The sequence below is a fragment of the Protopterus annectens genome, chromosome 6.part1 (genome assembly GCF_019279795.1).
Source record: "Protopterus annectens isolate FY-2018-M chromosome 6.part1, PAN1.0, whole genome shotgun sequence".
Lineage (NCBI taxonomy): Eukaryota > Metazoa > Chordata > Ceratodontiformes > Protopteridae > Protopterus > Protopterus annectens.
The window spans coordinates 149,859,878-149,874,044 of NC_056738.1; the positions used below are offsets into that span (position 1 = coordinate 149,859,878).

At 31.4% G+C, this 14,167-nt stretch overlaps 1 protein-coding gene across 1 annotated transcript in view; it reads left to right on the forward strand.

Moving 5' to 3' along the window:
- The window catches only part of ABCB11 (ATP binding cassette subfamily B member 11), a 991,743-nt gene that overhangs the window by 905,097 nt on the left and 72,479 nt on the right, over window positions 1-14,167 (forward strand). The window contains exon 25 of the mRNA XM_044075586.1: window positions 13,249-13,405. Within this exon, the coding sequence (XP_043931521.1) occupies window positions 13,249-13,405 (157 nt within the window). The remainder of the gene's footprint in view (window positions 1-13,248; window positions 13,406-14,167) is intronic.

The window sequence follows — 14,167 nt, forward strand, 5'->3', positions numbered from 1 at the left end:
TCTTGTAATGCATTTTTTGGCTACTGTCAAAATTGTCCAAAGAAGATATTTATTTTTGTTATTCATTGTAATAGATTCATTTACATTCAAAAAAAAAATAAAGATTTTGATAATATAAAGGAGTCAGTAAAGACAGCTTGAAGAAAATTACCAATATCTTCCCAAAATTTCTTAATAAGAGAACATTCATAAAAAATATGAGACCAATCAGCCTTGCATTTTAGACAGCATCTCCAACATGTTACCTCCTTAGAAAGATTAAATTTAGCAATTTTACTAGGAGTATAAAAAGCTCTATGCAAGAATTTCCAGGAAAAAAATCTTCCAAACTTGTAAATTAGAAGTTATTTTAATGGAATATAAAATATTAGTTTTATTCTCAGAGGTTAGGGACATGGTATGATCCTTAGTAATAAAATCCCAAAATGTCGGATTAGGAATAGTTTTATAGTTTATAATGATTTTATAAAGTTTTGAAATTACATTTTTCCAATTAAATTCTCCATGTAGTATTTCATGTATGAGAAGTATGTATTTGGGAGAGGATTTAAAGGAAGAGTTCTTTATTGTTCTGCACAGATCTTGAGTAAATGGAAGTACACTACTGAGAGCTAACCAATCTGATTTTGATAAATTAAGTGTTTTAATTAAGTTTTGTGCATCCAGAGTAACTAAATTCATTGTGCAATGTTACCAGCATGTAAATTGTTTCACTTCCCAATTACTAAGAGTATCTGCGCTGATATTATTAGAAAGTTTTTTTGTAATTTTAAAGGGGGATAGTAACTGTATCCATCGTTTAATATCAATATTGTTGTTAACAAAACTTCTAAAAGTATTCTAAATATAGTTTATATAATTTAGATTTGTGGGTTTAATAATATTATATTGTATGTTGACACAAAGTGCATACCAAAGTTTGTTACTCAGATCATTTAGTTGTAAATTTTTTATTAATTTATTTTCATTTAGGATGATAGTTGCATATAGGGATTTCCAAGCTGAAGAAAATTTTGGATCAATCCAATTTAAGATTGTTTTGAGATTAGAAGCTTTGATATAGGATTCTAAATCTGGAAAATTTATTCCTGCAAGCTCCCAGGGTCTAATATGATTTGATAAAGCTATTTTTTTTTTTTTTGGATACCATAAAAATTTTAAGAGAATTCTATTTATTTCTCTTAAAATACTTTTACTGGGTAATATAGGAATAGATAAAGCAATGTAATTTATTTTTGATAACAGAATCATTTTAATTAATTGTAGCCTATCTTCAAATTTTAAATGTAATTTATTCCATTTCTCTGTGAGAGTTTTTAATATGTTCATGATGTTGTTATATTTAGTATTTAAAGTTAAATCAATATTTTCACATAGTACAATCCCTAGATATTTTAAAGAAAAAAACTGTTTCCCAGCTATTTCACTTATAGTTGATTTAGTGTTATCATTGAGGTTTTTTTATTCAATAGTATGTGGTTAGATTTAGAACTTAATTTTTAATCCTGAGATACAGTAAAATTTTTAACTAATAAATCTAACTCTTATAAGGATTCTTCTGAGTTTATTAAAATAAGTAAGACATCATCTGCAAATAGCATTATCTTAGAGTCAAATTGATTATATATAATATATATATATATATATATATATATATATATATATATATATATATAGATAGATAGATATTAAAGCCTTTAATTTTGGAATTAGAATGAATTGCCAAAGAAAAAGGTTTGATTGCTAATGCAAATAAAATTGGGGACATTGGGCATCCTTGTTTGGCACCTTTAGTAATTTCAATAGATTCAGATGTAAATGGTCCTAATTTTACATAGGCTAAATTATTATTATAAATATTTTTATAAAGGTAATGAATTGGATAAGGAACTTATACGATTCAAGAATTTTAAAAAGAAAACTCCAATTTAATGAGTCAAGGGCTTTTTCAATATTGAGGGTGATTATAAGAGCTTCTTGATTATCTCTATTTAAGATATCTATGGTGGTTAGGATTCTTTGAATATTGTCTTGAGTATGTCTATTATAAATAAATCCCATTTGATCTTCAGTGATGAGATGTGTTAGTGATTTATTAAATCTGTTAACTAAAATAGACGTTAAAATTTTATAATCATTATTAGTCAGAGAAATTGGCCTATATGAACTGCACAAATGAGAATCTTTATTTTATTTTAGTATAGGGGTAATTAATGAATATCTCCATGAAGGTGGAACTATACCTTGTATATATGATTCATTCAGAGCCTTATGTAAGTCTGATATAGCAGAGGATGGTAGAAGCTTATATATTTCATTAATAATACCATCTATGCCTGGTGATTTGTAATTTTTGCTTTCTTTATTTTTTTTCTTTAATTTCCTTTAGGGAAATTTGTTTCTGAATCTCATTAATTAAATTTTCTGGTACATTTTTTAATTTAGAAAAATCCAGGCCATGGTCTGAAATACTATGTTGAAAATTGTTATTTTTGTACTATTCTGAGAAGTGATATTTAAAGGCATCTAAAATATCACTTATATCAGAAACTTTTTTATTATTCCTCCCTTCGTGAACCACACTCACAATATTGTTTTCAATGGAATGTCTTTTTACTCTCATTGCTAGGTTGCACATATATATTGGAGACACAGAGTAGGAATTTAGTTTTCATTTTTCTAGGGCCAAATTAGTTTTGTGAGTTAGAATGTCATTGTATTTCTTATTTAAAGATGCTACTTCCTTTTCCTTACTCAAAAAAATTCTTGTATTATCATTGTTAATTAATGCAATTTGTTTTTGTATGTTAGATAATTCAGACTCCCATTCCTTTGTTTTATTATTAAGCCATGTAACAGTTTTGCTGCATAAATAAGCTTTCAAGGAATCCCAGAGGATTACTACATTTACCTTACTGCTTAGATTTGTATCTAGGAAAAAATATTTCTGAGTCTAACCAAGGTTTAAACTGTTTTAATTTGGTAATATAGGCTGAAATTCTTTTAGAGAAAGAAAAATTCTTAAAATCGGTTTGAAGATCAAAAATGAGTGCATTATGATCAGACATAGGGCATGGGATTATTGTAAAGTATGATATTTTTGTTTTTAGATCTTGGGATATAAACATTTTATCAATTCTAGTCTGAGTCTTATGTCTAAAATGACAGTGAGAGAATTCTAGTGAGTTATCATTTTTGAGATAAGATAAATCATATAGCTGTAAGTTATCTGTCCATTTTTTAAAACATTTCCCTATAGAGGTAATACAAAAAGATCTTTTGTTAGAGGTTTCTGAATTATTAAGTAAACAGTTAAAATCTCCTTCCAGAATCACACAACCCTTAGTATTTTTAATGATAAGTTCTAAGTGTTTTTTATTGTTTTTACCCCAGTTCCAGGAAACCAATAAGCATTAACTAATGTCCAAATTCTGTTACTAAATTTTATTATTATAAATGATAGAAGACCCTCCTTATCTTCATAATTGTAAATAATTTGAGGAGAGATAATGTTTTTCTTCCACAGTGTTAAGACTCCTCTAGTTTATTTAGTGTGCGAAGAATTGGATAGTTGTAAGTATTCATTTGGATTCCAAATAAAGCTATCATTTGTTTTAAAGTGAGTTTCTTGTAAAAAAAACTACCTGTGCTTTATTAATTTCAAGTATTTTAGTAAATTAAATATTTTCCTAGGGTTATTTAAGCCATTAACTTTTAGAGAAAGAAAGGTCAAATCCATCTTATTTACTCAAAGGTTAAGAATGTTAAAATGATATAGTAGCAAGCATTCATAATATTTAAACCTTGTACATCCTTCTTGGAAAGGTTATATTTTGATGACAGATTGCTTATTCTCATTAAAAAATATAATTAAAAATTAGATAGAGGCCTGAAAAAGGATTTTTTTTTAAAAAAAAGGTGATTAAACTTCAGTAAATCCTTTAACTGGCATGGAATGAAAACCATTCCTAATCTGATAGAACAAAGATATCCAGTCAGATTAACAATCATTCCAAAGATTTGAACAAAATTGCCCAACTTGAGGCTCCAGAATATTCTATGGAAATTCTATAAGTTAATTGGTACTAGAGAACAACAATAAATTGATGTAACATATAATTTTGATTATAATTAGTGCATTTTAGACTTCACTAATAAAAACATTGTTTGATTGAAAAGGAACATATTCTCATTACTGTATGAATCCTTACAGAGTCAAATAATTTATAGTTTAACAGTGGATATGTATGAGAAGGTTTGTCAAAAGAGAAGTATTCAAACAACAATTGATTATGTAAGCAGTTCTATTAGAATTATTAGATAAATAAACAATGTTAGCATTAGTTAGAATAAATCAGTAAAACAGCAGATCAGCATATGAGGACAATTTATAGGGACAATAATAAGTTTGAACATGTTGATTAATTAAGAGTCACTTAAATACATTGCACTCTTCACCAAGCAAGTAATAGTTACATGACTGACAATGAATATGGAAAATGTTATCAAGGCAATTCTAAGCTAGAAATATTGTAAGTCAAACTGTGATTATTTCCAAAAAAAACGTATAGTTCACGCCATTTTTATTGTAAAAGTAAAATGATGTTAGTATAATGCAATTGACTATTGGTCTAATAAGCATCTTATTAGTCAATATATGTTATCAGCTAAGAAGATGTAGTATCAGTACATAAAGAACCACTTAGAGAGAGTAATTAGTCATGTCTCTCTAATGTGAGAAACTTTAAGTAGTCATTATTTCGTTAATGCTGATAATTAGATGCATAGCTAGTTGCAGTTTTCCATACTTTCAAGATTTAATTACTTTATAAATCAAGGTAACATACCATTGTACTTTCTAAATCTCACTTGCTTCCTCACTATCAGAGAGGGCCTTTCTCAGAAGAGCGTACAGTTTATGCCAACTGAATCAATTTATTTTCCTATATGCCTCTTCAGCTTAACATCAGTATAAAGGTCATTGTGCACTATAAAACAAAGAGTTAGCTACAAATTATGTCAATAAGACCAATCCGTGCTACAAAATTTACTTAATTAAATAATTTCCCTTACTATGAAGTGATTTTTAAATGGTGCTTCCCTGTATAATAATTTCCCATATCACTCTACTGTTTCTAATAACTAGACAACACTACAATACTACAATTAAGGGCAAGAGAACAGGGAATTAGTATGTGCAATTGCAAGAGGTGATGATTAAGTGAAACCAAAACTGTTCAAATAGTGTTTTCTATCTGTTCAGATGTTTAGAGAGCTTCCGATGACCATGCAGTGATGTCAACATTAATTAACAAATCATAATTTTTGTTTCCAAATAAACCAAGTACAGATGTACAAGGGAAGCATGCCACATTACTCAGTTTGCATTCAAACAGGTTTCACCTATATGGGATGAAACTTAGTGAATTAAGCAACTGCAGGCATATGTAAAGGGAAGGAGACTGCTTTTTACTCAGAGGAGCATTCTGTATGCGTCAGCCAGTCTGCAAAGCTATTTCAAATTGTTCGACTCTCTCTCTACAAAGTGCCTTTTAAATGATGCTTCCCTATAAAGTAACTTTCCCATTTACTCTACTGTTCCCCAATAACTGAACAACATTATAAGTATAGGCATTAATGTGTAACTATGTGTGAACTATGGATATGATGCCAAAACCAGAAATTGGAATTAATCAGTTCCTGTTCACTATGAGACTAAAAACCCAGTTTTTCTTTTTCACTGTGGTGGTGGGTTTGAGGCTTTTGAACTTTTTTGCAGTTTTGGCTTGACTCATATATTTTTTCTGTATTTCTGTAAAGTACAAAATATCATATCATCTATTGTAGTTTACTCCTCTTCTGTCAAGAGCTTATGTTTTTTTTTTCCTCAAATCACTTTTAATGATATGGGACGGTTTTAACATTATGTCTCCAAGCAATTGTTATTACATTTCTAACACGTTAAGCGAGACATTTACGCTCTTTTCAGTAAATCTCTGGTGCTGTCCTGCCATTCCACAGTCATTTTTTATGAACTAGCATGATTTTAACAGCATTTCATTGTACCTGCTGGTAATTAATACTTTGTTAAATATGTCCACGGTAACAAGGGGGAAAATGTGCTGCTATTACCAAACTTAGAGCAAAGGTGATAGCAAAAGGTGTTTACTACTCTGAAGATGTGTTTGCCATTAGTAATCAAATACTTACAAGTGATGGTGATTGTAAGAAATCAACTGTTCATTAATAGATTCTATTCTGTGCACTCTGAAGTTTTCATTAACTGAACAATACAGCAATTATGGGCAAAGAAACAAGGTACTGTTGTGTTCTGATTTCAAGTGATGGTGATATGGGAAACCAAACTGTTTATTTAACTAGATTATCTATACTTTCGGATGTTTGTAGAGTTTCGGTAATCAAGTGATGAGGTCATCATTAATTAGCATAGCACCACCCTAGTTTCTATGGAGACCAATTGTTAAATAAAGGTTTAACTCAATGCCATCTAATATTACTTCTAACCCACCACAATTTCAAATAAAACATTTCTTAGATAAACCATGCATCATTTTAAAAAAACTGTTGACTGTTGAAATAACAAGACAGGCAAACCAATGTATACTGCATGTCAATTCCACGAGGCACCAAAAAAAAATATATGGAAACTCATTACATCACTTGGTTTGCAGTCAAAGCAAACCTCACTCATATCAAGTGAAGCTTAGCAGATAAAACAACTGTGAATGTATTTAAGGGGAAAGAAACCGCTTCTCATTTCAAAACAACGCTTGAGACTATTATTTTGTGAAGGGAATCAGTAAACTGTCAGCTTAGAATGCTGAAATGCTAGGCTGACACAAAATATATGTTTACAAGGGAAGAGACGTCTGTACCATGTTTAAACCATATACTACAATAAAATATGTTAAACGAACTCAAGCAGACACACACGTTGTCAGACATACACAAAACCAAGCTCTGAGTGTAGACATTTCAGATTCACAGATAGATAACAAACATTTTAACCTTGTTGAAGGAAATTAAAGTCTAAGAGAGGAGATAAGCATGTGTGTGCAGAACCTAACTGACTATACATATTAAACATTCTTAGCAATTATATCCGGTTAAGAGAGAAGTAATATTATTTTTTTTTAAGTTATATATTTCACTAATAAGATAAATGAGGGAGTATTCACAGACAAATAAAATAGTGATACATACTTCTTTAGATGTTCATGGACATTTTATGATTTAGTTTGATCTTTGAGAGAACTAGAAAGTCCAGCACTCTTAAAACCAGTCTTTAATTTCTTCTTTTTTACATCCATCCAATTATTTTTCTCAGGTGATCTTTTAAGAGTTGTTGATGGTGACCAGTCCATACCTTCTGGGATTGTAATGATATTTTTGTTTTGGATGAAAGAGGCAGATTCTTCAATATTATTGAAAGATCTCATTTCATTCTGATGAAAAAAAATTTGATTTTATCTGGGTAGACAAGTTGCACTTTGATTTTATTTTGCTTTTTAACAGTCTTACCAGTGGCCAAGAGTTTTTCCTCATTTCCAAGACTCTCGTGGAGTAATCATTACCAAACCTTATTTGGTTACCTTTGAATGACAAGGGAATTTTTCTCCAAGCTATTTTTAGTATAAGTTATTTGTCTAAGAAGGATAGGAGCTTCACAACTATGGATCTTGGGGAAGTATTAGGAGAAGAAGGAATATGTTTCCCAATGGCTCTATGTACTCTTTCAATCCCATAGGACAAACCTTCTTTTAAGTCTAAAAAATCAGGTTCAGATAGCCAGGAATTTAAAAAAGAGGTGATATCTTCTTCTGTTTTTTTCAGGAAGACCAAAGATTCTAATATTTGTTCTCCTTTCTCTGTTTTCAAAATCATCTACTTTGTTATCAGCCAGTTATTTTGTTGCAAAATGAATTCACAGTGGGATTCATCTTCCTTAAGTCTTCCATTTATATCACTCAGTGTAGTTTCAATGTCCAGAATTTTAGATTGTTGTTGCCGGAGGATCTCCTTCAAAACATCAGTTTGTTGTTGACAGTTTATCTTTAAGTTTTCAAGGTTGTCAGTAAATCTACCCATCTTTAAGGATAATTCCTGGAGAGTGGTAGATATAGACTGGATCTCTTTTTTAGTGAGGAGTTAGAATGTAAGGATTTTGAGTTGCTCATCTCTTTTCAGTTAATCATCAATTTTGACAGGAAATACTTTAAGAAAACCCTCCAAAGTTGAAGATCTAGTAGATTACAGGTTCTAAAACAGGTTGTACAACTTTAAAGAGCAAATAATAAAATTTTAAATAATAATTTCATTGTTTCTTAGTAACTGATGTGGAGCTCAAGAAAAAAAGCTGTTACCAGTTGGCCATCTAGGCTCTGACTCACTCTTTTCCTAAGGTTCTGTGTTCCAAAAGAATAAACATGAGACAAGGTAGAAGCATACTTCTCAACCTCTTAACCCAAGAAATCTAGAAAAGGCCTGACATAATGGGGGGACAAAGGCCCAAAAATAGGGACAGATTTTTAAATATTGCTCTCAAAAACTTTGAAAGTTGCTAGAATAATATGGTTTGTGTTAAAATGCATTTTCTGAAGGATATGAAGTCTGAGACTCAACTGTATGTCATTATTTAATGATTTCATTCCTCTGCTCATACCATTGATTTGCCAGAAAACGACAAATTTTATGAGGAACAAACCAAAATTTTGAGACAAAAATCTGGACAGTCTCCAAAAATCTGGGCAGTTAAGAGGTATGGGTAGAAGTCATAATTACTCACTGTTGATCAGTAATAAAGTGTTAGTAAAAAGATCTGAACATAGTATCATCATAAAATTGGCTTTTGAAATACAAAGAAATCCTTGACTGAAGTATTTTTCTTGTGTTGAATGATTATATTATGATAACTTCTGATGGAAGGCTATAATAGATGTTCAGTTTGAAACTATTTATATATATATATATATATATATATATATATATATATATATATATATATGTACATTTCAGAAAATAAATATGCTAGAGCTGTAAAACCGTTGAGTAGAACATATCACAGCAATTTTTATTTTTTTTACTTGAGACACAGAATACACTGTAGATTTCAAAATCACTATATGACTTTGAATCTGTATGTTTATTGAAACATTCACATTTTATTAATATTTGTTCCACTGATTCATCATGGTGGTATAGTTATATGGGCATAACAGACAGGACTTTGATCAATATGACTTCTTCATATTTTTTTTTTTTTTTGTATTTTTTTATCTGCAAATCATGGCCTGATGATAAGAACAAAAGCAAAACATATAGTTAAGAAATGAAAAACTAATGAGTAACAGCCGTGGCCTGCTTGTATCACACGGCAGTACTTTAAAATCCAGTAACAGCTCAGTGCTAGTTAAATGAAATACAAATGTCTTTATTTTACAAATTAAAATTAATAAAAAACATGCAGCAACCTAGAACCAACAATGTTTCAAACAGATGTCTCATTACTCTATTGCTTATAAACAAAACACTCCATATTAAAAAAAATATGTAATATAACATTAGAACTGATAAAGCCTAAAATTTGATTTCTTCATCAAAGAGATGTTTAAACTATTATTACATGACATGAAATATGTGGTCCTTCTCAAATAAGTATTTGGTTTCTTGCATCACAGAGAACTACATGAAAAAGAAAGCCTGTACAATACTTTATTTCAGTTATCATCAGTGCAAAGCAGACGTTCAAACAAATACACACACACATATATATATATATATATATATATATATATATATATATATATATATATATATATATCTATATATATATATATATTTACTAGTCATATCGTAAATGTAATAACCCATGACTGTGGGGTAGGTTATGATGATATTGCATACTCCTGACTTGAGTGTTTTATTTGGAGCATACCTAACCAGTTAAAAATAATTCTCTCATTGCTTAAGAACTCAGATACATCTTCAAGATGTTATAAAGTCATATATATATATATATATATATATATATATATATATATATATATATAATACAACTGATGTATCTTGGATTGAAAAAAATGGCAAACTACAAATATGGTAGGATAAGCAAGGTGGTGGGAAGCAAAAAAAAAAAGACAGGAATCAGTATGTAACTGACAACAGCAGTTGTGATAATGGTTAAAAACTGTACAATGTTACATGGAATTTATTGTCCATCGGGGCTACTGATAAGGAATTATCTATCAAAATGTGGTGATGTTATGCAGGTTTGGGTTTACAAAGAAAAGGTAGTCCTGGGACATGGGCATGAGGTCTACCATTTTCTGGGGGATATGAGTAGTAGGAACATGTGCATAACAAATCCTGAAAGTCAAGCAATTTCTGCTGCCTTTAGAAATTGTGTAAGTGAACCTGGCAGTTTTCATAGACTCCAGGCTTTGTGTAAAAGAACGCACATTCGTGGTAGGGCAGACTATGTAGCTGAGCATTGTCTAAGACAAGGAACAGCTGATAAGGAAACATTTATGTCTATGACTTAGGTAACATGTAAAGCAAAGTGTTTGGAGAACACTGCTATACAAATGTTTATCCTGATATTTAAAGGTGGATCCATCTGCTAGTAATGTGCAGGATGAAAAAATATTGCTTAAAAAGCACATTAAAACAGGCATACTAGAACATGGCATCACTTTTTCTACACTTCTTAGCTGTCCCTGATTTTATCTCAGAATACTACTCTGTATCAACCATTATAGGTTGTAGCAATTAAATAATACAAGACATGATACATACAAGTTACTTATTAATCTTAAAATTTAGAGTAATACAGTTCCTCTTATTCTGGTAGTTATCAGCATGAACAGTGTCAATACTCAGAATTTACTGAAGTGGCACCTTTCCCTCCCAACTGTTTTTTGTCTTTGCTCATGAAAAGACATATTAAGAGGTATAGTGTTTGCTTTAGCTGCACTGAAGATTGGTTTTTTCAGGACAGTAGCCAGCACTGGCCTTTGTAAAAGCTGATACACATATGGGTATTCAGTCTCTTGCAACACATAGTATCAGTAAACTCAAGTTTGGTTTTGCTAAGCACTAACTGAATGTTGAGTAGAGCCACTGGAGTGATCCCCGAGGTGAATTTTCTATTTCCCATCCACTCGTCAAGATTTCTCTTGAAGAGGGCCAGTGAGGTGCTCTGTTTGACAAGTATGGGAAGTCTATTCCATAGCATGGATAGTCTCTGGGTTATGAACCTGTCCCTCCAGCATGTTCTGTTGATTGTGGTAATGAGGTTGAGGTTTCTGGAGCATGTGGTGCAGAGGGATTGGGATTTCTTTAGCTGTAGCATTTCTAACAGAGCTGGGTGGGTCAAACATGGCTTTGTAGATCAAGCAGAGATTACCTCTAAGTAGGTGATATGAGACAGAGAATAGTTGGAGTTTTTTGAGTCTATCCATATAGGACAAGTGTTTAAGGCCTAGGATCCTCTTTGTGAGGTACTTTTGTGGCCTCTCCAGCTGTTGCAGGCGTCTAGTGAGTTACATGCCAAATGGGGCATTGTTCTCAATTATTGGCCTAATGATGGAAGAGTAGAGGGAGACAATGACCTCCTTCTTCCTGGATGCAAAACCCTTAATAATGAGATGTGCCTCATAGAAGGACTTTCTGTCCACAGTGGCAATGTGGTGGTCAAAACAGAGGTTGCTGTCAACCTGTGTTCCCACATCTCTTATAATGCCTTCTGTGTTCAGTGGGCTACCATCAATGTGATAATTCATGGGAATGACTTAATAAAACAAACTAGACTTTTGGAATGCTCTTTATCAGCCAATTATTTGTTTATAGGTCTATTTAAAGAACTAGATGGGATTAATGACATTTGTATCAAGCACAGAAGCATAGTAACAGCACTGTTGCTCAAAATAGAAAAATGCTTTGCAGATACGACAGCCTTGGAATTAGCAACAAAGTAGATATCGATACAAATGTATGCAAACAATCTTTGTGGAAATTTTGTAAGGAGACTACTGTTACTAATGGTATCTAAAATACGTTCTGTATTGTAATGGGGAAACAGTAAGCACACCAAATGATGTAACAGTAATTAAGTCATTAATTATAAAACCTAAGGAGAGAGACTCAGTCCTTCAAGTCCTTAGTTAAAAAAAAACTCTCACAGTGGGGCATATTTGAACTTGATGAGTTTTAAACCACTGTACATTTAACTTTGGATCTTGTAGATTAGATAAGACTACCATTTTAGATGACACTTGGAAAGATAATATTTTGATTGTAAGGTAACTTTTTGTATTGCTAGAAATGCTACCTCTTCTAATTTACTCCAGGTTTTATGAATTAAATTTTGACTAAGTGCCTCCACACTCTACACAATCTCACTGTTAGAGCTGAGGTTTAAGGCTCTAAACTTCCACTGCCAAATCACTTAAGCAGACAGTGCCCCTGTGTCATCCCTGGAAATGGGCAGTTGTGTCCAGTGGGCTTACCTTGTTAAATAATGAATAGAAAGCATGCAGTGCAAAGCATTATGTGCTCTTGTTGTGACATAATATAAAACAAATTGATTGATAATTTAGCACTTATCAGGAACATTTATAGACTTTTACAAACTAGAGTACATTTCTTATTTTATTGTATTTCTCATTTGTTACTAGGTTTAAGTAGGTTGGTCAAATTGGCCCTTTTCAGTCATGACCTAGGTCACATGGTGACATAAGGTTAACAAATATAATGTGACAGTAAGATATTTAGCAGATATAACCTAGATTCCTCAATATAGAATAAATACAGTCTCATGTTGTTTAAATGTGCATCTAGGAATTTGTTTACTTGAGAGCACTGTAGTACAGAGTGACATTACCAGTTTTGTAAATAACCTTCAGAAAAAAATAACAAAGATAGTTTTGCCAGTAAACCCAGAGACTTATAATAATGTTTTACAATAAAATGTACATTTTCCAATAGAGTGTGACAGTGTCACTATTCCATAAATGGACAGACTTTTATTATTACTTTCTGTTTGTTTCAACTTAATTCTAGCTGAGTAATTAACATGTGAGAAAAATATGAATCTTATTCTACCATGTGGTCATTATTCATTGCTGTTATTTCCTCTAAATCTCAAATGATTGTTCAATAATTGAAGTATTTGACATAGTTTAGCTTGGATCTAATAATAAAACAATTGATTATTTTATTTCATTTTAGGGTTATATCTGCTATTGTCACTAGTGGTACAGCACTAGGCAGAGCTTCATCATACACCCCAGATTATGCAAAAGCTAAAATATCTGCAGCACGTTTTTTCCAACTACTGGATCGAATTCCTAAAATAGATGTCTATGGTGATGATGGAGAGAAATGGGTAAAAACTTAGAATCCATCTGTTTTTTTTTTTTTTTTTTTTTTTTTTTTATTTATTTATTTATTTTTTTTGTTAATGTGTTAGCTGCAAACTTGAACGAGAAATAGAAAACCTTGCTCTGTTATATTTGCCCTTAGGTGTTTGAGAAATTAATTTCATGCAACAAGTTACAAACTATGACAAAGCGAGTTCTGTTTCAAATCTGGATCATTTTTGGCTTAGTGGCTACAGTCTGATTTATTAAGGCCAATATGTTTTGTTTATGCTGAACTAAATGGCACTAGTATTTTTTTACTTATCATTTTGGTTATAAATCCCCATACAGTCAATATGAAGAAGAAAGGTAAATGAAGCAGTGTCATGGCCAGTAGGCAGTACACCTTTCATGGAGGGAGATTAGAAGAATATGGGTTCTATTCTGAACCCAGATAATGCAATGCATTTTCTAATACTGACACTGAGGCATAAAGGGTAAAGTACTTCTGAGTGTGTTGTCCTTTGGATGAGATGTTAAACTGAGCTCCTGTCTGCCTAAGCTTGTGGTAGCTCAGGTGGATGTTAAAAGAACCCATGACAATTGTTGAAAGAGTATAAGTGGTGTTACTGATGTACTTCCATTGGCATTCATTACACTTCATTCATTTATATGCACTTTTGTTAACAATATTTGCAACATTAACAATATTTACATCATATTTCCTTTTTCAACTCCTAACCCAACTACCATTTGCCATAGCTATCTTTTAATTTCCGTTATTTTGT